The sequence below is a fragment of the Rhinolophus hipposideros genome (genome assembly GCF_964194185.1).
Source record: "Rhinolophus hipposideros genome assembly, chromosome: 10".
Lineage (NCBI taxonomy): Eukaryota > Metazoa > Chordata > Mammalia > Chiroptera > Rhinolophidae > Rhinolophus > Rhinolophus hipposideros.
The window spans coordinates 84,579,964-84,604,114 of NC_138056.1; the positions used below are offsets into that span (position 1 = coordinate 84,579,964).

The following is a 24,151-nucleotide window of genomic DNA, read 5'->3' on the forward strand; positions in this document are numbered from 1 at the left end:
ATTCAGGGATGCAGCTGGAGGAAAGCTAAAGGCCCAAGCCGCGCGGCCTCCATGCAGAAGGCAGGCAGGGCAGAGAACAAAGCGGGGGGCCCCGCGGGGCGTGGCAGCCACCTGCGCGCGGGCAGCGAGCGCCGGCAGCGAGGGAAAGTGGGCAGTGGGGGCCACGCCGAGGCCAAGCAGGATGGGGCGGGACTTCCGGAAGCCATTTGCCTGAGTGGCAGGAGTACCGGAAGTGGGGGTGCTGCTGCTGGTGTTGGGGCCCGAGGAGGGACGCGCCGGAGCCGGGCCGCCGGGACCGAGCGAGCGACAGACGCGCCACCCGCCGACGCCGCAGCCGCTTGGGGCCCGCAGGACCCTCTGTCTGAGTGAGTACATCCTGGGTGGCGGGAGCCTGTGGCTTAGCGCGTGGGGTGGGCAGGTGTGCGGTGGGTTATTGTGAGAGGCCCGGCCTCCCCTCCCCTCCCCCACTCTCCCGGGCCTCCCTCCCCGCCGACCCGTGGGGGGCCGCGCGCGCCGGCCTTGGGCGCGGCTGCGGCGTGGATTGCCCGGCGGCGGGCGCTGGCCGCGGACCTTCGGGCCGCCGCCCGGCCCCCCGGCGCCTCCCCGCAGCGGCCGCCCCCAGACCCGAGCACCGTGCCTCCGGCGGCCTCCGCTCCCGCCTGTCTCCGTGGGGGCTCCGAGCGGCGCCTTTCCCCGCCCCCCCCCGCGGTTGCCCCGAGCCGCCGGGCCCGACGCCGCGCCTCTCCGCGGGCCTCGCGTCTGCCCTCCAACGCCGCCCCGACCCTACTTCGCCCTCGGTCTTTGGCTGAGTCCTTTCCCTCCCCCTTTTGCTGACAAATTCCAACTCTTTAGAAACTTTCCCATTTGCTCCTCGAGTACATTTTTAAAATGCACGGACTGTCACGACTCCGAGGGGATCGTCCTCACAGGCCGACCCGGTCCAGCGCCCCCCGGGAGAGGGGGGCCCGGCGGGCTGGTGAGCTGCCCGTCGTCGGCGAGCTGCTCAAACCTGCCCGTGCGGAGGTCGCCCGAGGAGCCACTCGCCCGCAGGACCCTCAGGCCTGCGCCGGGCACGCACTGCGCTGCCGTCCGCAGCTCCAAGGCCAGCGTCGCTTTTCGTAACTTACACGTGCGCCTTAAGAAAAGCCGACCCTGGAAGCTCTAGCCTCTTTTTAGAGCTTACCCACGGAGAAAGGAAGACCACTTCAACCCATCTCGGGACCGCGTGTTGTACAACTTTAAATTGGGGGCGGGGAGGTAAAACGGTGGAGGACGGAGGAGAAAACGCAGGGTTGTCTACCCCGAATATTTGAATAGCCTTCGCCTTGGATGTGCCAGTGTCTTTAGATTCTTCTTCTGGGCACATTGTCCTGACACAAAGGTTGCCTCCTTGTGGGGGAGCAGGGGAGGAGTACAAAATCACTGCGCTTTAATTTGTTGTTTGGGGCATTGGATAATAAATGATGGAGATGCTGGAAGCCCAGGGAACCGCCCACCAGCCCAGTGAGGATTCAGGATGAAGCCTGCCTCCCCCTTCAGAATGACCCTCCCAACAACCTCGGAGACAAAATGAAGAGTTTTAGGTCAAAGTGGCAACATTCTAAATCTTTTAATTCTTAATGCAACTTTCCCTCTCTGTTTCCTGCTGAAACTAAAGACACATCCAGCTCCACTTGAAAATTTGTAGTTCTTTGTTGTTGGCACTGGTTTCTGATGAGACCCACCCCACCCTGCTGGTATAAGCGTCTGGAAATTCTGCTGTTATGCTGTCGTAGTCCAAGTTAAGTAGAGAAGATAGAAAATGCAGGAAAATTGGGAAATGCTGTGCCGATCTCTTCTCTTCCCAGGGAACTTATTTTAATGGCTAATTAAAGCTTCCCTGGCATAAAGTCTTTCCTTATCAGTTAATGAAACTTGTATTCTTTGGGCCTTTACCTCTATGTGGCTGAGTTTTTCTAACTGAACCTGCTCTCTGTGATCTGAGATTATTATGAATCAGAAAGATGAGATAGTCAAATCCCTCCCTGTTGGTACTTTTTTGGTGTTACTGATTATAGCTTCACCATTCTGAATGTTACAACATTGCTTTCTGCCTGAGGCAAGAAACCCAAAGTCGCTCAGATTTTTGTGACCTACTCACAGGCTGTTCTCTCATTCATTCTTCATTTTTACTGTAAACAATACAACAGTTTATTTTATCTAATTCCCAAATTATTTGAATCCTCTAAATGCATAGTTTCTTAGGTTGTACATTTCCAACCTGGTCCTTAAAGAGACTGCATAGGTTTGTGGCTCAGTTTTTCTTTACCTGCTGTTTAAAACTGTTACCAAGCCATAGGCATCTGTAAAACTGAAAGCTACTTTGTAATGTAAGATTTTGATTTGGCGAAATAATACAAAATCCAAGTGTCTGAAGGCACAAAGAAACAAATTTTTGCTCAGATACTTTACCTTGTAGAGGAAGGATGGATGGATGACCTTGTATATATAGTTAAAAAAGAAAAAAAAACCTAGCTAATTGGGACTATTATGTGATATTCTCCCAGCCTCTACCTGCCTGGTAGCCTCAGATAAGTGACACTTTGTTCCTCAGTTTCTCTGTCCATAGAGCTTTTTCATTTTTGCCCATGAAAAAATTTAGGACCAAGATGAAAGTATTTTTCTCAGGGTATCAGAATGCCATTAAATGAGGGAAGTAGTAATAGAAAATGTAAGCTAACTTAGTAAATTAGGATTTATCATTGTTTTCTATACTGTGTTCTGCATAGAGCCTAATGTCCTTTGCTCAAGAGTTAGAGGCTTTGGAGGAACATCGCCCAGATGATACGTACTATAGGCCAATGGATATAAACGAGAGTTAAGCTCTGCAGCGTATCAGCGTCACAGCAAGACAACAGGGAACAAAACGACGCTGTTTGAGCACCTGCTGCATTAGCGTTGATCACTTGGTTAAGATAGTATTGGCCTAAACCAATTCTTACTTATTTTTTATGGTATGGACCCATGGGTTGTTATTTTATTCAGTGGGTTATGAGCCATTGTAATTTTGAAGCTCAAATTCAATTGTCCCAGGTTGAGCAAGTGGGAATCCCTTTTAACTGGGCCACAGAGTTCAGATCCCAGCTCTCCCTATCATGGAGTATGTTCCCTAAAACTGAGGCTTAGTTTTATTTCAATAACAAAGCGTCTAGCACAGTATCTTGTAAATAGTAAATTCTTAATAAATCTTAATTGCAGTTATTATGTTGGATCAGTTGTTTCCTTGTTGGGAGAACTCTGAAAATCCCTGTCTGTAAATTGAATCATAGCTCTAAAGAGATCTTGTAGTTTATATAGACCATTGGTCTTGTAAAATAGAGTATGTGCTCCACTGGGGAAGCATGAGATGATCCATTGTAATTCAGGGAAAAATTTAGAATTTCTTTTTACATTTATTTTTTAATGTAAAAAAGGAAAAAAATAAACCTTACTAACATATGTATATGTTACAATATATAGATTAATATAATTAACAATATAATATACAAATTAACAATAATTCATATTTAATTTGTAAGTGAATAAATACATATATTGGGGTACATTTCAAGATCTAAAACATTAAGAAATGTTTGGACCCCACTAATCTGAACCAATCTTTAGTACATGCTTTAATTCACTTTATGCTTTCCCATTAGGTGTTCACCTAGCCTGTCTGAATCGCTGTTGGAGGAATCTACCTTGAGAGACAGGCCATGTCATTTTGTAGTCATACTTGTTAGAAATTTGTGTTTCCGTATATTCTCTCCATTAGCCCTGTCTTCCTCTCTGGAGAACATGCAGAATAAGCCTCATATCCCTTCTTAGTAATGTTTGAATACTTTAACAATTGTTTATGTCCGTGTCTTCCACTTCCCCAACCAGTTTTTATACAGATCACAAACATCCATTTTGTCCCAACTATTTATAGTATGACAGGTTTTCAATTTCTTGCCATTTCGGCTCCTTTCATTTAGACACCCTCCAGGTAGCAGAATTCTTTTTAAGTTTTTCAACAAGATCGCGACATAGTATCCCAAGAACTGAAATGAACTTAGGGGGCCTACGTTTTGTCTGTTACGTGGTGAGAGATATATTTGAGTACATCTTATTATGAAGGTGCCTAATATTCACAGTGTGTCACTCTTATTCTTTAAACAATCCCCAGTAAAAATAGTTTCAATTATATAATCATATAGTGAGAGAGTAGGACAGGTTATTTTTTTCCTTTTCAGTCGTGATCTCTCAATTATACTCTCAATTAATTCTGTGTTAGTTAATTTTTGCCTCAGAATACCCAGGTGGGAAAATAAATGAGAACAAACTAATGAAATGGTTTCTTAAATCTATTTAAAAAGTTAGGAACTAGGCCTTTTCAATTAGTGAGTGGAAAATGGAGCTGTTTGTTGTTAATATTTCTTTACATTGTTTATTTAATTTTGAAATCCATAAAGTGGGAGAAGTTGGTGACCCCTTGTCTGTCATAAGGCCAATAGAGCTTTTGATCAGCAGAGAAGAAAGGTACTTTTTAAATCAAAACTATTAGTATCATGTCATATTTAATCTGAACAGCCAGACTTAAATCTAAAATTGAACTTAGACCCAAAGACACTTTTATATAGAAGGTATAGAATATTTTATGAGTTTAAAAACAAAAGAAAAAGTCCCAAATTAATCAATTCTATGTGACTGTTTATTTTAACCTCTTTAATCATTTTTCTTTTTCCTTTATGCATCTTTTAGTTTTTCCATACCTTTCTTAGACAGGGAAAGCCCAAGCAGATACCATGCGTACTCTGTTTGGAACTATACAAATTCCTTTTGCAGTTCTTTCTGATTCTTATAATTTACGTTGACGTTTTTAGCTCCCTGTATGTCTTAAAATAGATGATATGGTTAGATATAAGGCCCCCTTTAGGGAGTCATCATGAACTGGTTTGTGATCAGTGGGCTAGATGTGAAGTTACTGGGGTCAGACACTCACTGTGCAAATTACCTAAATTGTCCAATCCTTCTTTTCCTCATTTTGCAGTGCTTTTGTAAGGATGGGAGGTAGTATGTATAAAACAGAGAACATATGATTCTTCATAGCTATAATTTTCTGATAGTTGCAAGTTTTAGTAACCTAAAGAAATATATACACAGGGCGTAGATGGTGTTTTACATCTTCAGTCAGATTTGGGCCTAAACCTGAGCCTAATTTTTTTTTAGACCTAGTGTCATTTAGAACTGAGCTGCTTCGTTTGCATAATTAGTGGTGAAACTCAATCCTCTTTCCAAGAGTAAGGCCTCCTTTTCTATAAGACACAAAGCCCTAGATTTTTCTTTTTCATCATCCTTCGCATTTGCCAAGTGACCTCTTGAGCCTAATACCTCTAGTATGTATTCTCCAGAGTGGGATGAAAACAGCCTGGTTTCTTATTTGTCTTTCTAGAAGATTAGCATTTCTCATTTTCTGAATTTAACTTATTCCTTCCTTTGCCCTATCAGATGCCACATTTGGACTTATTGTTAATAAAATTTTCTCGGTGGAGACTTGTCAAAAATAAAAATACCTAGTAAACATTTGTCAAAACCGGGGCCAAAGCTATGACTAATTTTATCTTAGTATGTAGTATAGTATTTGTGTGATGATAGTAACCAGTGGATTCTAATCATTGCTGTAATAATTCTTAAGTGTGTAACTTTACCAGCCTTAAAGGCTGTAATGTAGATTTTATTGAACTGTGTCTGATTCCTTGTGTCATTTGGTAGTTACAGTAATACAGTAATACATAATCGTGAAAATTTAATATAGATGTAAAGTATATACTTGGAGTAGATATTTAAAATAAAATGCACTGTTCCTAAATGATACTCAAACCTGTCTGGAAGTTTAGTGATGCTAGGTATTTATGAGACTTAAGCATTTGTATCCTGGAACTCATCTCTGCTGAAAATAAAGTCCATTTTGTTTCTGGGCAAGACCACAATGAAACTTAAATTATTTTTTAAAACCTGACATATAGTATTTAAGTGGTAACAAATAAACATTCCTGTTAATAAATGAAACATGACATAGACGTGTTTTTCCTCAGGTATAGAATGAGCCAAGGAGACTCAAACCCAGCAGCCATTCCACATGCAGCGGAAGATATTCAAGGAGATGACAGATGGATGTCCCAGGTAAAAGGAAGTGCATATGTATTATTCACATGAGATGAGTCTATTCAATTTTTTGAGAGACTTTTGAGCAAAGGGGTATTTTTATTGGTCAACAAGAATTTATTATTGTAAATAAAAGTCTAATGTTAGAAATACCATGCCTGGGGCGACCAGATGGCTCAGTTGGTTAGAATGCGAGCTCTTAACAAGGTTGCCAGTTCAATTCCCACATGGGATGGTGGGCTGCGCCCCCTGCAACTCAAGATCGAAAACGGAGACTGGACTTAAAGCTGAGCTGCTCCCTCCACAACTAGATTGAAGGACAACACATTGGATCTGATGGGCCCTGGAAAAAACACACTGTCCCCCAATATTCCCCAATAAAAGAAATTTAAAGAAAAAGAAATATCATGCCTAGTTACTATCTGACATTGGAACTGAAGAATAATTTGAAAGCAAGGTAATTGCCCTCTGTTAATTTTCGAAGATAACAATGTCTCTACAGCATTTTTTAAGCCTTTGAAGTTGTTAAAAAGGTTTTTATTAAATTATAGCTAACATACAATAGTATATTAGTTTCGGGCGTATACCACAGTTATTCAACATTTATATAACTAAAGAAGTGATCACTGTAAGTCCAGCAACCATCTGACACTGTACCACGCTATCACAATATTATTGACTATATTCCCTATGTTGTGCATTACATATCCCCGTGACTTAATTTGTTTTATACCTGAAATACTCCGGAAATTTTAGAAAGAACTCCCTATATCCTTTATCGAGACTTGCCAGTTCTTAATATTTTACCACATCTACCTAATTATTGTGTTTATACCTATTTGCATATATTTCAAAATACTGTTTTTTCTGAACCATTTGAGAATAAGTTGCAGTCATCATGCCCCTTCACCTCTGAATATTTCAGTGTTTTCTAAGTACAGTGACATTTTCTTACATAACTATAGTATTGTTATTCAGGAAATTTAACCTTGATATTATACTGTTACAAATTCAAAAACCACATTCATACTTCTCCAGTTGTCCCAATAATGTTCGTTATATTAATTTTATTCCCAGTCTAGAATCATACATTGCATTTATTTGTCGTATCTCTTTATTCTCCTATAATCTGAAACATGTCTTAGACTTTGTTTTTCATGACATTGACAGTTTGGAATAGTATGGGCCATTCATTTTGTAGAGTCCCTCAATTTGACTTTATCTTTTCCCTCATAATCAAGATTTAGAGTATGCATTTTTGGCAGTAATATCAATAAAGTGATGTCCTCAGTGCATCACATAGAAGACACTTGATGTTGGTTTGTCTCATTGGTGATACAGTAAGTCCTCACTTATCGTCAGTAGGTTCTGTGACTTGAAGCAAAATGATGTGTAATGAAATCAACTTTATAGGCTAATTTGTTTTGAGCTTTTGTCACTTTATTGTTAACCAGTTGATATTATCCAAAATTATAGATGTAATTGTATCTTAATTGTTCAACACAAAATTACATTCATGGTAAAAGCCTGTTGGAATTTACCAAATATTCATTGATTTTTATATTCCTATATGAACATGTAATCTCAACTACTAGTAATGAACGTTCTAATTGGTTTAATCACTGTGAAAACTCATATTGCAGATAGTTGTTCCTATTTAGAAAAATTCACTCAGCTTTAAAAATGGATTAAATCCGTTTAAATCCTTAGCTACAAATAGATTATAAACAGCAAATATAACTGATAATTATTCAACACTGATATCAAATTCATGTAGCAATGGTAGTGCACACAATTCAAAATGATGAAAATTAAGAAAAATTCAATGGTTTCACCCATTCAATGTCTATTTAGAAAAATTCAAGTTTTCACCCATTGTGACAATTGCTTTAATGTACTATACGCCAACTGATATAAACAAGAGTTAAGCTCTGCAGCATATTATCATTACAGCAAAACAACAGTGAACAAAACGACGGTATTTCCCTTGGTAAGATGGTGTTGGCCTAAACCAATTCTTTCTTCCCCCGCCTTTCTTTTGCATCCCCCACTTTGGTTCAAGCCGTTGTTTCTCAGTCTGGTTGTGTAGGACACAGCTCCCTGGCCCATGCTCGTATTATGAGCCTTGCTCCCCACCCCAGGCAGTTGGTCACCGGTTGGCCACTCTCGATAGCTGCCAGCCACTCACACTGGCCACCAGCCACTCACACTGGCCACCAGCCGCTCATGGTAGCATACGGCAGCCCACACTGGCTGCTGCCTATTCACACTGGCCTCCAGATGCTTGCGGCAGCCCATTTCCAGGGAGAGCTGTTGTTCACAATCTTAGTTGTAGAAGGCACAGCTCACTGTCCCATGTGGGAATCGAACCGGCAACCTAGGCATTAGGAGGCTGGTGCTCCAACCACCTGAGCCACCAGGCTGGCCCACTTATTTTTTTTTATAGTATGGACCCGTGGCTTCTTATTTGATTCAGCGAGTTATAAGCCATTGTAATTTTGAGGCTCAAGTTAAATTGTCGCAGGTTGAGCAAGTAGGAATCCCTGTTAGCTGGGCCCTTTGTCTTCTTGATATGTCGCATTGTTTTTTTAGCAATTTATTTTCTTCAATAGTCTTAGCTTTTTTTAAATAAACTTATCAGTTGACAATTATTATATTTAACCTTTCTGTTTTCAACCATATAACCTCTTTGAAGTAACAAGTCAGTATGCTTTTAAGTCCCCAATTTCGTGTTTTAGAATTTAGTGATTCACTTTATACTCTTTATAGGTGTAATAGTATTCTTTATGTTTTTGTCTTCCCAGGCTTAAAAATCAGTCTATCAACTAGCTTATTTTGAGTGGTAGTAGGTTTTTTTCCCCAGCAGTTCTCATATGAATCAACTATTTGGTTATTTTTACTTAATCTTCCTCATTTGTTTATATCTTTTAAAAATATTATTGAGTATTTTGAGCATCAGTGTATTTGCCACTCATCGTAAAAAAATAAAACATTGCTGTTAGAATAGTTGTTCTCTGTATACCCTTCATTGATCACCTTTTTTTCCATTTTCTACTTTCCCACCCCCAAACCAGTATCCTAAATCTTTGTTTTTTCATATATGTACATATTATATGTAATGTCTTTTGATGGTGAGCACTTTGTAGTGTATAGAGTTACCAAATTATAATATTGTACACCTGGAACTTATATATATATTATTAACCAATGTTACTTCTATGAAAATTTAAAAAAATAAATAGCATAGTATTTCTTGCATGTTTTTAAACTTTATATAAATAGTATCTCTTTGAATGTTTTTCTGCAGTATATCATGCATGTTAAAAGTGTAGCTATAGTTTATTTCTCTCTTTAAATAGTATTTCATTGCTCTGTATGAAAATACCGCAATGGATTTGTCCATTTTTTCATCGATGGACATTTAGATTATTTGTAACTTTATTAAAAGTAGTAACTGAAACTGGATGCCCTTGTTGTTCCTGGCATGAATTAGCAGGCTTTAAATAATTAGCAATTACTGGGGGAAAATTTTAGTCAAGGAAGAAAAAAAATATGTGAATATTAAAAATTTTTAAAAACATAATATGGAAGGACTAACTTTCCTAAATATTAAAATATATTGTACACATAGAACTTGGTTTTTTAATACAGTTCTCCAATGAAAGGAATTAGGGCTTCTTGGAGAAATGATTGATTCTACAACTGGAACAAAGAAAATAAAAGATGACCCTGGAGGATCTTATAGTGCAAGAAAGCAAGGAAGTACTCAAAAAAGAAAAGGAAAAAAGTGGATGACAGGAATACCACTGATGTGATGTATCCTCAGTGCATCACAGAAGACTCGTGATCCTGGCTTATCTCATCGAAGATACTGACTTGACTGCTTGGAGCCAATCTGCAAGAATACCCAAAGTGCAAAGCTGGAAAATTTCAGCAACTTAATAAATGACAATATTATTGGTTTATAACAATAAAATAAATCATTAATGCATTTTGCTATAAATGATTGGATAAATAAATAAGTAGGGGAGACAGGCCAAATCTTTACAGAATAATTTTAATTAATGTAGAAGGAAGGAGGGAAAAGAAAATCATGATTAGAACACCATAGTAATAATTACTGTAGGCAGTATCCATTGATGAATAATAAAATTAGTGGACACAACTTTAAAGACAAACAGTATATTTACCTAGCCTCAAAGTATTGCCCTATAAATGTCTTTGGTGGTTTTAATATATGACCACTTATCTTTTAATACCCTTCTCTCCAGGAGGTGGAACTTACCCCCCACCCCCACCTTTAGTGTAGGCTGGATTTAGTGTCTCACTTCTAACAAACAGAGTATGGAAAGAAAAATAATAACTTTGTAGTGCAGAAATGTGTCACACACCACCTTAACCAAGCGTTTGATGTTAACATCACCAGAAATAAGTCATGTTGGTATCATGTGCCCCCCGATAGGATACATCATGGGCCATCACCTCTGTGATAGTCTTCAAAAAAAAATCCGTAACTTCAGGCTACTCATGAGAAAACATTAGACAAACCCAAATTGAGGGACATTCTGCAAAACACCTGACCACAACATGTCAAAGTCATGAAAGACAAGGAAAGACCAAGAAACTGTCCTGTATTAAAAGAGACTAAGGAGACATGTAGACTAAATGTGATATGATATCTGAATTGGTTCTGGAAATAGAAAACAGACATTAGTGGGAAAATTGGTGAGACCTGAATAAAGTGTGTTTTAGTTGATAATATTTACCAATATTAATTTTTTAGTTTTGACAAACACACCACGCTTATGTAAGATGTTAACATTGTAGGAAGCTGAGTGATGGGTATGTGGGAATACTCTACTATCTTTGCAACTCTTCAGTAAATCTAAAATTATTTTGAAACATCGAAAGAAAAAAACTATGATTAAAACAAGTATTGAAGTGACTTACCCATGAAGTATTGCCAAAATATCAAATCCTAATGGAGACTTTACCACATATCAGGAAATGCCTGGAACAGATACACACGTTCACCACAAGAACGCAAAGAACAAAATCCAGACTATATAGGAGGTTCTATAGGTCAGCAATCACATTTCTTAGAGAGTAAGGTTGGGAGGTGGTGACAGACGGAGCGGGAACTTGTAGATTAAAAGTGATTTAAGGAACAAATTGTTTGGATTCTGATAAAAAAAAAACAACTGTAAAACAAAAAAGTTTTATGACATTGAATTTGAACACTGGTTATTTGTTATATTTAAGAATTACTGTTAATTTGGAGAAGTAAAATTGGTATTGTAGTCATTTTTTTAAACTTTTAAGAGGTACATACTGAAATATTTATATATGAAATGCTGTATCCTCAGTTATCTTCAAAATAATCTGAGGATGGGTGGCACAGTAGTTTGGGGAATGACTGAAATAATAGTGGCAATAAGATGGTTGCTGTAGCTGATGATGGTGGATACATGGAGGTTCTTGTGTTCTCTTTTCTTTTTGTATTTTTGATGTTTTCCATAATAAAAGGTTTTTAAGGGTAACATTGAAAGACTTAAGTATAGATAAATTTAATATAAATCATATCAAAACATTAACCAGAAAAAGAAAGCTTAGGGCAGACTGAGGAAAATATCAGCAGTAAATATTAAAGATGAAGCATTGATATTTTTTGTTATGTTATCAATAAAAATATCCTTAAGATACCATTAGGTAAGTATCTCAATAAACATGACAGGAAGTGTTTGACTTTTTGTTTACAAAAAGTACAGATTTAAACAATGGGATGAGAAAGGAGGGCGAGAAAAATACTAATATCCAGTGCAGGTGCCAGTATGGTAAAACTAGTTCCAATACATTACTGGAGTCAGGATAGATGTAGCCCTTTTGTTAAGAATTTGGAAATATATCCAAAATCCAGAATTCCCCAAATGTAAAAAATTTGTGTAAACTTCTTCATCACAGTACATAGGAGATGACTGGTAAGTCTATCAGTAGGAAAAAGAGCTAAAAAAAAAAATGGGTATGTCAGTGGATGCATTCAGTAGGACATTATGTGGCCATTGAAAATTGTGGTTCTGAAAATCATAGCTCCAAGTACATACCCTGTTTCCCTGAAAATAAGACCTAGCCGGACCGTCAGCTCTCATGCATCTTTTGGAGCAAAAATTAATATAATACCTGGTACAGTAGTACCTCAGTTTTCAAACGTCTCTGTTGAGGAACATTTTGGTTTACAAACGCCGTAAACCCGGAAGTAAATGCTTCGGTTTTCGAATATGCCTCGGAAGTCGAACATGTCACGTGGTTTCTGCTGAGTGCAAGATCCTGAGGCCTAGCTGTTGGCTGTTCTCTAACATTTCAGAACTCAGAATGGTCTTCCAGAATAGATTTCGTTTGAAAACCAAGATACTACTGTATTATATTAATTAAATTATATTTATTATATTAATATTATATTCCCGGTCTTATATTAAAATAAGACCGGGTCTTATATTAATTTTTGCTCCAAGAGGCGCATTAGAGCTGATAGTCTGGCTAGGTCTTTTTTTGGGGGAAACATGGTAGAAAAATACTTCTAGTGTAATGTTAAGTGCAGTTACAGTGGCTCCTCTTTATTGAGAACCTACTGGGTGCCAGCCAAAAACTGGGCCCCTTTTATAGAACTCTCATCTTCACAGCTCTAAAACAGAGTTGCCAGCGCTTGTGGGGAAAAAGACTAAAATTAAGTACTTGCTTAAGGTCACTGGACTAAAAAGTAGACAAGCTAGATTTGAACATAGGTTTTTCTGTCTTCAAACCATTGTGCCAGAAGGAAGTACCGTGTTTCCCCAAAAATAAGACCTAGCCGGACCATCAGATCTAATGCATCTTTTGGAGTAAAAGTTAATATAAGACCCAGTCTTATTTTATTATAAGACCGCGTATAATATAATACCCGGTCTTATATTAATTTTTGCTCCAAAAGACGCATTAGAGCTGATGGTCCATATAGGTCTTATTTTCGGGGAAACACGGTAGTTACTGAGTTAAGATGGTAGAATTGTAGGTGTTTTGTTTTGATCTTTTGTATTTTTTCCAAACTCCCTGCAACTACTTTTATACTTAAAAAAAAAAAAAGAATATTAGACCTGTTGGAATAACAGCCTAAATTCCAGGACATTCTATAAACATGAGCTATTTTTTGTATTGAAAGGTAGTTGGTATTGTACATAGTACACACAGTCGAGAGTGATGTGAAAGTACACCTGCTCGCTAGCTGAAGTTTTATTCTTGCTCATCTTACCCCTTCAGTTTAAAATTACTTGTTGAAATAATAGTAATTTTTTAAAAAAATTATTTACACAAGACATGGACATGAGAATAAAGAAAAAGCTATCCAAATCCCATCACCTTAAGACAGGAACTGTTTCAATAAATTGTCAAATTATTTCCAGAAATATTTTTGTATTTTTACCTATAGCAGATGAATATCTCAGTCCCACCATAGTATTGGTATTGGTAGTACCATTGGTATTATCAGCAGATAAGTAGCAACTCTACCTTAATTCCTAGGGGGAGCATAATTGAATGTAGCTTGAGAAAAAGAAACAGCATTTGGACCTTTCAGTAGGACTAGTTTAGAGACCTGTTGCCTAAAGAAAGCATCGTGTAAATTTGTTGCAGGGATGAATATAAAAATTTAAACTATGTCTTTTAGCATTGACAGGTGAAATCCATTTTAGAAAGTGTCTTGTGCCTTTAGAGCAAAGAGAAGCATTCCAGGACGAAGTCACTACTGCTGCTGAACTTGGATCAGACTGAGAAAGGCTGGGGTCCCAGTTTGCCAGTGGCTTGCATTTGGAGTTAACAGACATTTTCAAAGGCGTATTAAAAACATCCAAATAAAATACATGCTTCTTGATTGGATAGAAGAAACAGATATAATACTTTCTCCAACTCTTGGAACAAATGGAAAGATTGAATGTGGATTGAATATTAGATATTATGGGATTATCGTTCATTTTCTTCGATGTAATAGCAGTTTTGTGGCTTTCCAGGAGACTGTCCTTACACTTAGGAGACGCATACTGGAATGTTTAAGGGCGAAGAATCACGATGTTTGTAGCTTACCTGCAAATGGTTCAGCAGACACACACAATGATAAAACAAATACGGGAAAATGTTATTGTTGAATATAGACGGAGGTGTACAGGAGTTCATTGTATTACTTCAATTTTTCTGTATGTGTTCCTGAAATTTTCCTTTTAAAAGTTTGAGGAAAAGATAAGTTTTTAAAAAAACATGTTAAATGTATTTTTCTCTTCTGGTTTCAGTAAAATTCCAGTTTTCTTGAGCATCCTAGAATTGATCATATGGTAAGGGAGGGAAGAAAGTTCTAGCTTTAATTGCAAATCAAGAGGAAGCAATTTTAGGGACAGACCCAATAGAATGTTTAACAACAGAATAACTAGTTGGACAACTGTTCTGGTTAGGCCAAGAAATCTCACAGGAAAAGAAATGCCAGTTTCTAATTGTTCCTTCTTCTTCAAACCAGCACAACAGATTTGTCCTCGACTGTAAAGACAAAGAGCCTGATGTACTGTTTGTGGGGGACTCCATGGTGCAGTTAATGCAGCAATATGAGGTAAAGATGGAAGGAAGGGACGTTGGGGGCGGCTCTTGCCTGCTAATGTAAATGCGATATTCATCACTAGCAGACTTTCATTCTGAGCTGAACCTATAGACTTAGACATGATACTTTGGAGAAGCTCTAATTCAAAGCTCTAATTCTGATTTTCTAAGGGAAATCAGACCTATGTAATGGAATACTTTGTGCCATTAAGCATGATGAGATTAAAAAATTACCATTTTTTGCCTTGGCTTTCAAGAAGGTTCACATTATATTTGTCCTAGTCATAATTTTCAATTCTTACTATTTGTGTTTTACAATTTTCTTGTTTTATGTATTTTAGTAGTGAGCTGTTCTGAATCTTTTTTTAAATTTAGGCATTCTTCCAAGGGAAATTTAAAAGGAAAGATAGTTTTCTTTTTGGCTCGAGCACCCTAAATTTCTTCATCTCGTGTTTCTACTTCACCCTATTCCTTTAAATGGTTGAATAAAGGGAAAGAAGAGTTTATTGAGTTGGCAACTTAATTATAAATGTTACTGCGTCTTAAGGGGCATCAGGTTGAGTTGCAACTCAGTTCTTGAATTGAGACATAATGCTTCATGAAGAGCTGAGTTATACAATGACATCTTCAAAGCCCTTCAAATTGTGAGTAGCACACCATTTTGCAGTGTTATGTTTGAATACAGAAAATGGAAAGTGTTATTTCAGATGTCTTACAACACATTGCAATTGACAGATTTTATTTCCCATTAATTTTAGCTTAAGTAAATCAAGTGTTTCTCTTTTTAGATATGGCGAGAACTTTTTTCCCCACTCCATGCACTGAATTTTGGAATTGGGGGAGATACAACAAGACATGTTTTATGGAGACTAAAGAATGGAGAACTGGAGAATATTAAACCTAAGGTAAAATGCAGCTTATTTTTTAAAAAATATCATTAATCTTGAGTCTTTTTCAGATAGTTAAATTGTCTGAAACTGATATTTTTTAAAAATTGCCTCTTTAAAGCATATTTCATTGTTGTTCTTTGCTTCGTGCCCCTTTTAAGATAAATAATATTGTCACTGCTTAAGAACATTCCAGATACACACTTAATGAAGGTATCAGTGTACTGCTTGCTTCGGTGGTGTTCGTAGTTGTTATACTTGTCTTCTTCAGCTGTAGGAAGAGACGTGATGCGAATTAGGTACGCTGTTCTGTGAACCTGAGGCCGTAGGAGGGGGCAGCTGCTCAGAGGTGGGCCATGAGCCACGTCAGGAAGTAATTTGGCATCTATTTAACCACATAAACAAATTTGGTAATCAAAACCTCCAAGTTCTTCTGAAGAAAATTTGAAGCAGATGTGAGCAAAGGTTCACAATAAATATGTACCGTCTACCGTATCACATTATAGACGTCCTGAAGTATGATTTTTTTTTTTCAATCCCAAACAAAGAAAAAGACAAAATTGAGCCACTGGTAACAGTTGCTTTAGTTATATTTTATTCTTTGCCTTTCCAACAGAAAAACACATCCATGTTCCTCTCTTTTGTGACAGGATGGAAAGTTACTTTGTTCAGTCATAGCAAAATGTATGTCTCTAGATGATAGCCATTTTGTAAATGTAATTTTTTAAAAGAAAAAACCTGTTAAATGCATCCAGCCTCCACCCTACTGACTCTTTTTGTTGAGTGCAATAGTGTATTTATACCCATTACACTCCCTTGAGTACTTTTGTTATTTTCTTTCTAGAAGGTACTTCTAGTGAGGGAGACTTTTTGATACGGGTAGCAAACATTTTCCCCCAGGTTTTTTAGATTTCACTTTAATTTTTTTGACATGCAGGTTTTATTTTTATGCATTGAATTTATTATCTCGTTTGTATAATTTTGGATTTTAAGAGATTAGCTTCCAATTCCACAATGATAAAAGAATTCTCTTATTTCCTTCTAGTACAGTTTTACCACCTAAGTATTAATCTTCTTGGAGTATATCCTGATACATATGAGGCATGAATCAATGTTTTACGGTGGCTGCTCAGTTGAAGTTGTCCAATACCATTTGAGAATCTCCTTTATTCTTGGGCATTTATCTCCCCCTCCCCCTTTTTTCTTTTCCTAAATTATAGGTCATTGTTGTCTGGGTAGGAACAAACAACCATGAAAATACGGCAGAAGAAGTAGCAGGTGGAATCGAGGCCATTGTACAACTTATCAACACAAGGCAGCCGCAGGCCAAAATCATTGTATTGGTATGTAATCTTGGGTGGGATGCCATTAGGTCAGCTGAGGAATCTTTTAGAAATATGATCGTTCATTAGTATAAAGAATCTTTAGGTAGAAGCAGTTTATGATACTCCTGAGACACTCCTCTCTGATATATCCCATTGCCTTACTGGTCTCATTTCCCAGACCAGCTGTGGGGTCATCTTTTATCTGATCATCCTTGTTTAAAAGTGGAAATCCTCTTTGTTGTTTCAGGTGGCCTTATTTATTTATTTATGTTACTGTCTTCTGATAATTTTTAAAACTTCATAAGAGACTTGTCCTAGTCTTGTGTCTCTTTTTTTATTAGATCTCAGTTTGGATTAGCTTAGATGCATTGTTCTGTTCCACTGTTAATATGTTAAAAGTGGTATATTTATTAGAATCTCTAAATTCTCTAACACATCAGAGATTCTGTCACCAAGAAAATGAGTACATTATATATAGTCTTACCCTTAACAGAAATTGCTATCCTTTGTAGAGTTAAAGCATTAAGTCTTCATTATCTCAAAGATAAACAGCCGTCTATTTCAGTGTAAATGTTTACCTGTAGATATTCTTAGTCCAATTAAAACTGTGTTTTAACAAAATCTGATACGTGTTCGGTTCTTTAATTAGTGTTAAGAAGGTAGTAATTTACTCCACAAACATGAAAATTACTGTGCAGAAGGTACTAACTATCCTAGGTCCTGTGTATACAAAAATAAAAAGACATAGTCCCTCTCAAGGAGCTAACAGTCTAGTGGATGGACACAGCAGCCTCAAGAGAGAATTATTATACCGTATGCTTAGTGGGAGTAAGGGGAGACCAGGGTATATTTGATATCTGAGTTTAGTTTTAAAGAATTAGTTGGTCTCCAGACAAATGAGGATAGGAAGGAAGAGAAGGCGTTATAAAGGAAAAACAGAAAACGAGCAAAGCCTCTACATATATGTGTTCGTTGGGTTAGTGAACAAAAGTGCTAGAAGAATTTTAGGGTTGTCACTGAATAAAGTTTGAGACTGGGATGGTGAGGAGAAAGAGGCCACAGCCGGGTCATGTGGAAATTTGAATGCCATGTTAGGAGTTTGGATTTTACCTTACAGATACTGAGGAGCCAGGTCATTTTTTTTTAAATATGGTATTTAATTTAATTTAATTGTTTATATCTTGCCTTATTCCAGAAAGGATTACATTGTGGTTAAGAGTTCACCTGTGCAGTACAGTGCCTGGTACACATTAGTTGCTTAGGACAGATTTGTTGCTTGAAAGTTGTTGAATAAATCCTCCACAAATATTCTTTGTTTCACCTAAACTTTTAAATTTGACATACAGTGGTTCTACCCGCACTCAAACATTGGCAATAACCCAAATAATCAACCCAAGGGGGGAATGATTTGCACAAGCCATTGAATGGAACAGCACTAATCATAGGACAATTATGAGGACTGTGTGAAAACAATTGGTGATGTATGTAAGTGAAAAACTGGAATACCAAACAGTATGTATATTTTATTTAGAATTATTTTAAAGTATGCAATTAGAAAAGGCAACAATTAAAATAGTTGTTAAATGGTAAAGGGATTAGGAGCATAATATTTTTCTTTTCTCAACATAATATTTCAGCGATTACTAATCATTATAGGGGGAAATCACATGGCATACCTTTGGTACTCATATATTTAGGAAAATACATGCAAATACATAAGCTGCTTTCTCATCCTTGGTTGACAATCCTGGGGCTGGTCCAGTGGCTCAAGCCATTGGAGCTCCGTGCTCCTCAGTTCTATTCCCACATGGGCCAGTGGGCTCTCAACCACAAGGTTGCCAGTTTGATTCCTCGAGTCCCGCAAGGGATGGTGGGCTGTGCCCCCTGCAACTAGAAAATGGCAACTGGACCTGGAGCTGAGCTGCGCCCTCCACAACTAAGACTGAAAGGACAAGAAGTTGACTTGGAAAATAGACCTGGAAGTACACACTTCCCCAATAGTCCTGTTCCCCTTCCCCAATAAAATCTTTTTTTAAAAAAAAAAAGAAAATCCCAATAGGTATGGTGCCCTGTTCCTGAGGCTTAATCATTCTTTTTGTTTTTTTTTAAAAGATTTGATTGGGGAAGGGGAACAGGACTTTATTGAGGAACAGTGTGTACTTCCAAGTCTTTTTCCAAGTCAAGTTGTTGTCCTTTCAGTCTTAGTTGTGGAGGGCGCAGCTCAGCTCCAGGTCCAGTTGCCCATTGTTAGTTGCAGGGAGCGAAGCCCACCATCCCTTGTGGGAATCAAACCGGCAACCTTGTGGTTGAGAGCCCACTGGCCCATGTGGGAATCGAACCGGCAGCCTTTGGCATTAGGAGCACGGAGCTCCAACTGCCTGAGCCACTGGACCGGCCCTGCTTAGTCATTCTTTATGGCTTTGACTGCTGTGGCATTCTTTGAAAGTCAGAACAAAATACCGGGGGTACCAAAAAAATGTATACACATTTTAAGAAATGTTATCTATGTATTCGTTTGTAAAGTTGAATTGTGTAGCAATGTGTAGCATGTTTGCTCAAAAGATGGCGTTAATCAAATACTAGTGTCATTCATTGTATTAAATTTTAGTACATTTTTTTCCTTTCTTAAAATGTGTATACATTTTATTTTGGCACCCTCTGTATGTATTGTTCACTGGCCATTCTTCCTGATTGCTCATTATATCTCAACCAGACTGACATGTCAGCACTGAGGGCTGCTCTTTGTTAACTATGAGGGGCAGAGCTTTATGCTTGTAATAGTCATGTAAGCTAGGGTTTAAGGTAACCTCATCTGTGACATTTATGAGGCACTTAACAAGGATAGAAGGAGTCGTAACTCTCTTTTGGAACTATACAATCACACAGTTATAATCAAGGCCCCAATATTTTGCTGAGAAAATTTAAAACAAGTACTTTGGGCTTAAAAAAAAAAATTTTTTTTACTAGAATATCCACAGAAAATCTATTTTTGTGAAATAAGACCTCCTACCCATACTCTGTAGAAGAAACAGATGGCAAAATTTTGGCCTAAATAAAAATAACTGAGTATGTGACATCAGCTATAAACCAACTAAAACGTCAGGATAGCTGACAATCATTTTGTTATAATAGGTTTGATTATCTGTAAAGGCCGTTTCTAGTTTGAGATGTTAAAACCTTGCTCTTACCATATGAGACCAGGCTTTTATCTACATCTGATTTACCTGAAAAGTAAGAATGAAAGTTCAGGGGCGGCCGGTTAGCTCAGTTGGTTAGAGCATTATGCTCTTAACAACAAGGTTGCCGGTTTGATCCCTGCATGGGCCACTGTGAGCTGCGCCCTCCACAACTCGATTGAAACAACTACTTGACTTGGAGCTGATGGATCCTGGAAAAACACACTTTAATAAATAGAAAAGTTTAAAAAAAATTTTTTAAATGATGGATCCTGGAAAAACACACTTTAATAAATAGAAAAGTTTAAAAAAAATTTTTTAAATGAACTTAGTACACATGTCTGTTTTTACATACCAAATGTTATGTGTCTTGATTCATCAAGACAGCATTTATTCCAGCTGTTTCTCATGTGCAGTATTGTAGGTTCCATGTGGCATTAATAAATAGCTGTGTATTTGAGCTAGATTATTCTAGCGACTATGTTGAGAATGTGAAGGGAAGACAACATTGGAGGTAGGAAGATGAAAGCTACTACATTAATTGAGGTGACTGGTGTGATAAGTTCCCTAGCCATAGTAGTGTATATAATCAGAATGGAGAAAAAAGAGTGGAATAGAAAAATAGGATGAAAAAGCTGAGTGGTTTAATGATAGATAAAGTCTATGGAATGAGAGACGCGGGATGTTTGAATGACCAGCTGATAGAATGTAGAAAGAGCAGAGTTGAAGTAGAAGAGGGGAAGATCATGAATGGCTTTTGGACATGTTAAGTTGGGAGTGCCTCAGGAACATTCAGGTTTGGCTCTGTAGCTCATACTCAGTATGTAGTAGTTCTGAAGCTTCAGGACTAGATCTGGGCTGGTGTTTAGAGGAGGAAGAGCAGTGGACCAAAGAGAAGACCCTGACGAGCACCAACAATTCAGGGACAAGAGGAGGAAGAGGAACTCATGATGAGAAGGAATGGTTAGAGAACTTTTACTAAAACCAATCAAGTCTAGTGTCCCAGAAATCACAGCTATAAAAAGTGCCAAATGGGGTGGGTGTTCCGGGAGTGCCTGAAATCACTAATAAGTAAGTAGAGAAATGCAAGTGACTTCTCATCTTATGTTCTCTGCTCTTCCCCAGGGTTTGTTACCTCGAGGTGAGAAGCCCAACCCTTTGAGGCAAAAGAATGCCAAGGTGAACCAACTTCTCAAGGCTTCCCTACCGAAGCTTGCCAATGTTCAGCTCCTGGATATAGATGGGGGCTTCGTGCACTCGGACGGTGCCATCTCCTGCCACGACATGTTTGATTTTTTGCATCTCACAGGAGGGGGCTACGCAAAGATATGCAAACCCCTACATGAACTGATCATGCAGTTGTTGGAGGAAACACCTGAGGAGAAACAAACCACCATTGCCTGACTGGCTCCCATCAGTGTTAATAGCATCCCAGCTTCCTCAGATCAGTTATGTCACTGGCACTACAGAATCCTTCTCTTTCCTAAGGCACTTTGCGTTGTAGAATGTTCCTGGATGTTCATATCTAGTGTTTGAAGGGGAGGAGGGATTTAAATTGGTTCTGTACATAGAAGGTTTTGTTTGACACAGGAGAAAAATTAGCCAAGGAAGATTGTTGTTTAAATTCATTTGAAACCAGAAGGGGACTTTTCAGTTGTATTTGTGACACATTCGTTGAAGTATCACTGTTTTTCCTAGGACAACTTCAAGCCTAAGTACTGAACAAAATGAAGATGCTTTTCTTGGCCTTTCTTTCTATGGATTATGTCCTATATACTGATCAGAATCACACCTACTTGGCTTTAAAACATGTTGCTGTTTTCCCCCCCAGGATTGGAGGTTGTTAATGTAGCCTTTTGTTTTCATTTTGCTTTACTTATATGTATTCTCAGTGTTTCAACAGACAGCATCAGATTGGACATACTTGTCATTCAAATGTGGGAGATGCTATAGTTACAAGTGAATTTGTTCCACTCTCTTAGTCTTTCCCAGGCTTAGCAGTGAAAAATAGGTTTTGCCCCATTTGGGGGTCTCTATGGAGGGTATTATTTTTATGCTGCTGAATATCATGTCTATAATAGACCCATGCATGCAGCCTTTCCGCCCTATTTTTTTTGGTCCTTGTTGACATTACAAGCTTTTAACACATTTTTGACCGAGGAGCTCTGTTGCTGGAAGTGTAAGTCTCCAGCCAGTTACTCTCATGATATTACTGATGTGTGATTCATTCTTGTGTGATGTTGTGTGCTCTAGAGTCTGTAGTGCTAGCCACATTCAGAGTCTGCTTTCTTTTGTTTTGCCTTTAAAACCTGTTACAGATTCCTTTTTTGGGGGAAAAAAATCAGAACTCTTATTTCCCATTCCATAAGCCCTGACATTATTTCAAGTTTTTTAGTATCTTAAGGTGTATATTTTATTTTTTTATTGGCTTAGTTTTTAAATTATATCAGTCTAGAAAAATTTGGCCTTTTCTTATGGGGAAACAAGTGAAGCTGCTCTTCAGGAAAGGACATTCTGCTTCAACCCACCAGGTAGTAAAAAAGAACTAGGTTTGTTTAATTTCCAAGATTTCTCCTTAATGTGTCTTCATCTGAAAATTTCTGCAAGATAGCTCTTTATAATCTTAATGGTTTGAGCTACAAGAACTGCATTTTAAAAATAAGGGACAATAGATGGTTTATTGTTCAATATACCTATGACATATGTACAAACTGGATCTGCAAACAAAGTATTTTCAACTGGACCAGGTGGGTATTGAAGTAACCCATCCAAATGTGCTCTGTAATAAGTCTGCTTAACGTTCAAGTTTAATAACTAAGGCATATGTCTTAACGTTTTGCTCACAAGGCCAATAGCAGTGCTTTTTGTGTGTTGGAGTGGGGTTGCTGACTCGAGCTGAGAGCCTCTTCTGATTAAGAGGGATAGAACTTGGGTGGATTTGTTTTCTTGTTAAGCCTCTTTTTAGGAATTATTTTTGTTTTTGTTTTTTGTCTTTTAACCAAAAATACATACTTTTTAAAAATGTATCATGTCTTCATTAACAACAGAAAATACATGTTTACTGACTTTTTACTGTATTAAAATTTCCTTTTTATTTTTAGTAGCCCAGGTTCATGAATTTTTCAAGACAGATCTTTTTTTTGGTCCCATTAGCTGAGTTATAGTTCCTAGGAGAGGAATTAATGAAGCCACGGTTTTGTATGTGAAAAGACAGGTTCCTATACAGATCTTCTTCTGTCTGTCAGAGGGTGGGAGTATGGTCCAAACACCAATTAGGTTATTCCGGCAGCATAGACTTTGAGCTTCCTTTAACTAAGGATTAATATGCTTTGTGAATTGACCTTCATCTCCTTTGCTTATATGTATAAACCTCAGATATGACTACATTTTCTGTCTACCGGAGCTATCCAGCAATGGTATTTGAACCATTGTCCTTTTAAGTTAAAGTCTGCCCCGTTGCTAATGTTCAGATATTGAATCTGCTTTCATTAGTTGCCAGCTTTCTTTACACTGCTTTAGGCAAAAAATGTTCATCTCTTTTTTTCTTTGATTAACATCCCAGTTTTCTACAGTGGCAGAACTTAATGCTTAATCTTTAGATTTATGTATATACATGCGTATATATAAATTGAATGCATTGTCCAAGTGAAATGTCCTAGTTGTCATTGTGATTAAGGGGCCAACTTTCCAGGCAGCTAGCAGAGGTATTATTCTGTTCCTTTCCCAGCAAATTTTAATTCCTTTGGCCCCCCCATTTTTGCTATACTAGGTGGCAGCTGGTGATGGCACTATAAAGATTTCTGTGGTCACATCTGGAACGTGGCAGGTGGAAGATGCACTGCCAGGGGTGACCTAGGGCCTGTTGTTTTGCTGCCCACAATAGACTGCCATGGGCAGTGCTCTGCTACCATCTTGGGTCTGTTTGGACTGTTGAGGGTATCTGCCTCAACCTAAATATTTTGTCAAAAACCTTAACCCAGCAAAACAA

The 24,151-nt window shown here is 38.1% G+C and overlaps 1 protein-coding gene across 1 annotated transcript; it reads left to right on the forward strand.

The window, feature by feature from the left end:
- Nucleotides 1–218: 218 nt before the first annotated feature.
- PAFAH1B2 (platelet activating factor acetylhydrolase 1b catalytic subunit 2) lies at nt 219–22,985 on the forward strand. Its single transcript, XM_081063280.1, has 6 exons — nt 219–365; nt 6,096–6,183; nt 14,699–14,788; nt 15,564–15,680; nt 16,883–17,005; nt 21,289–22,985. The coding sequence occupies exons 2-6, from the start codon at nt 6,103–6,105 to the stop codon at nt 21,565–21,567; spliced, it is 690 nt and encodes a 229-aa protein (XP_080919406.1). The 5' UTR covers nt 219–365; nt 6,096–6,102; the 3' UTR covers nt 21,568–22,985.
- The last annotated feature ends 1,166 nt before the right edge of the window (nt 22,986–24,151 follow it).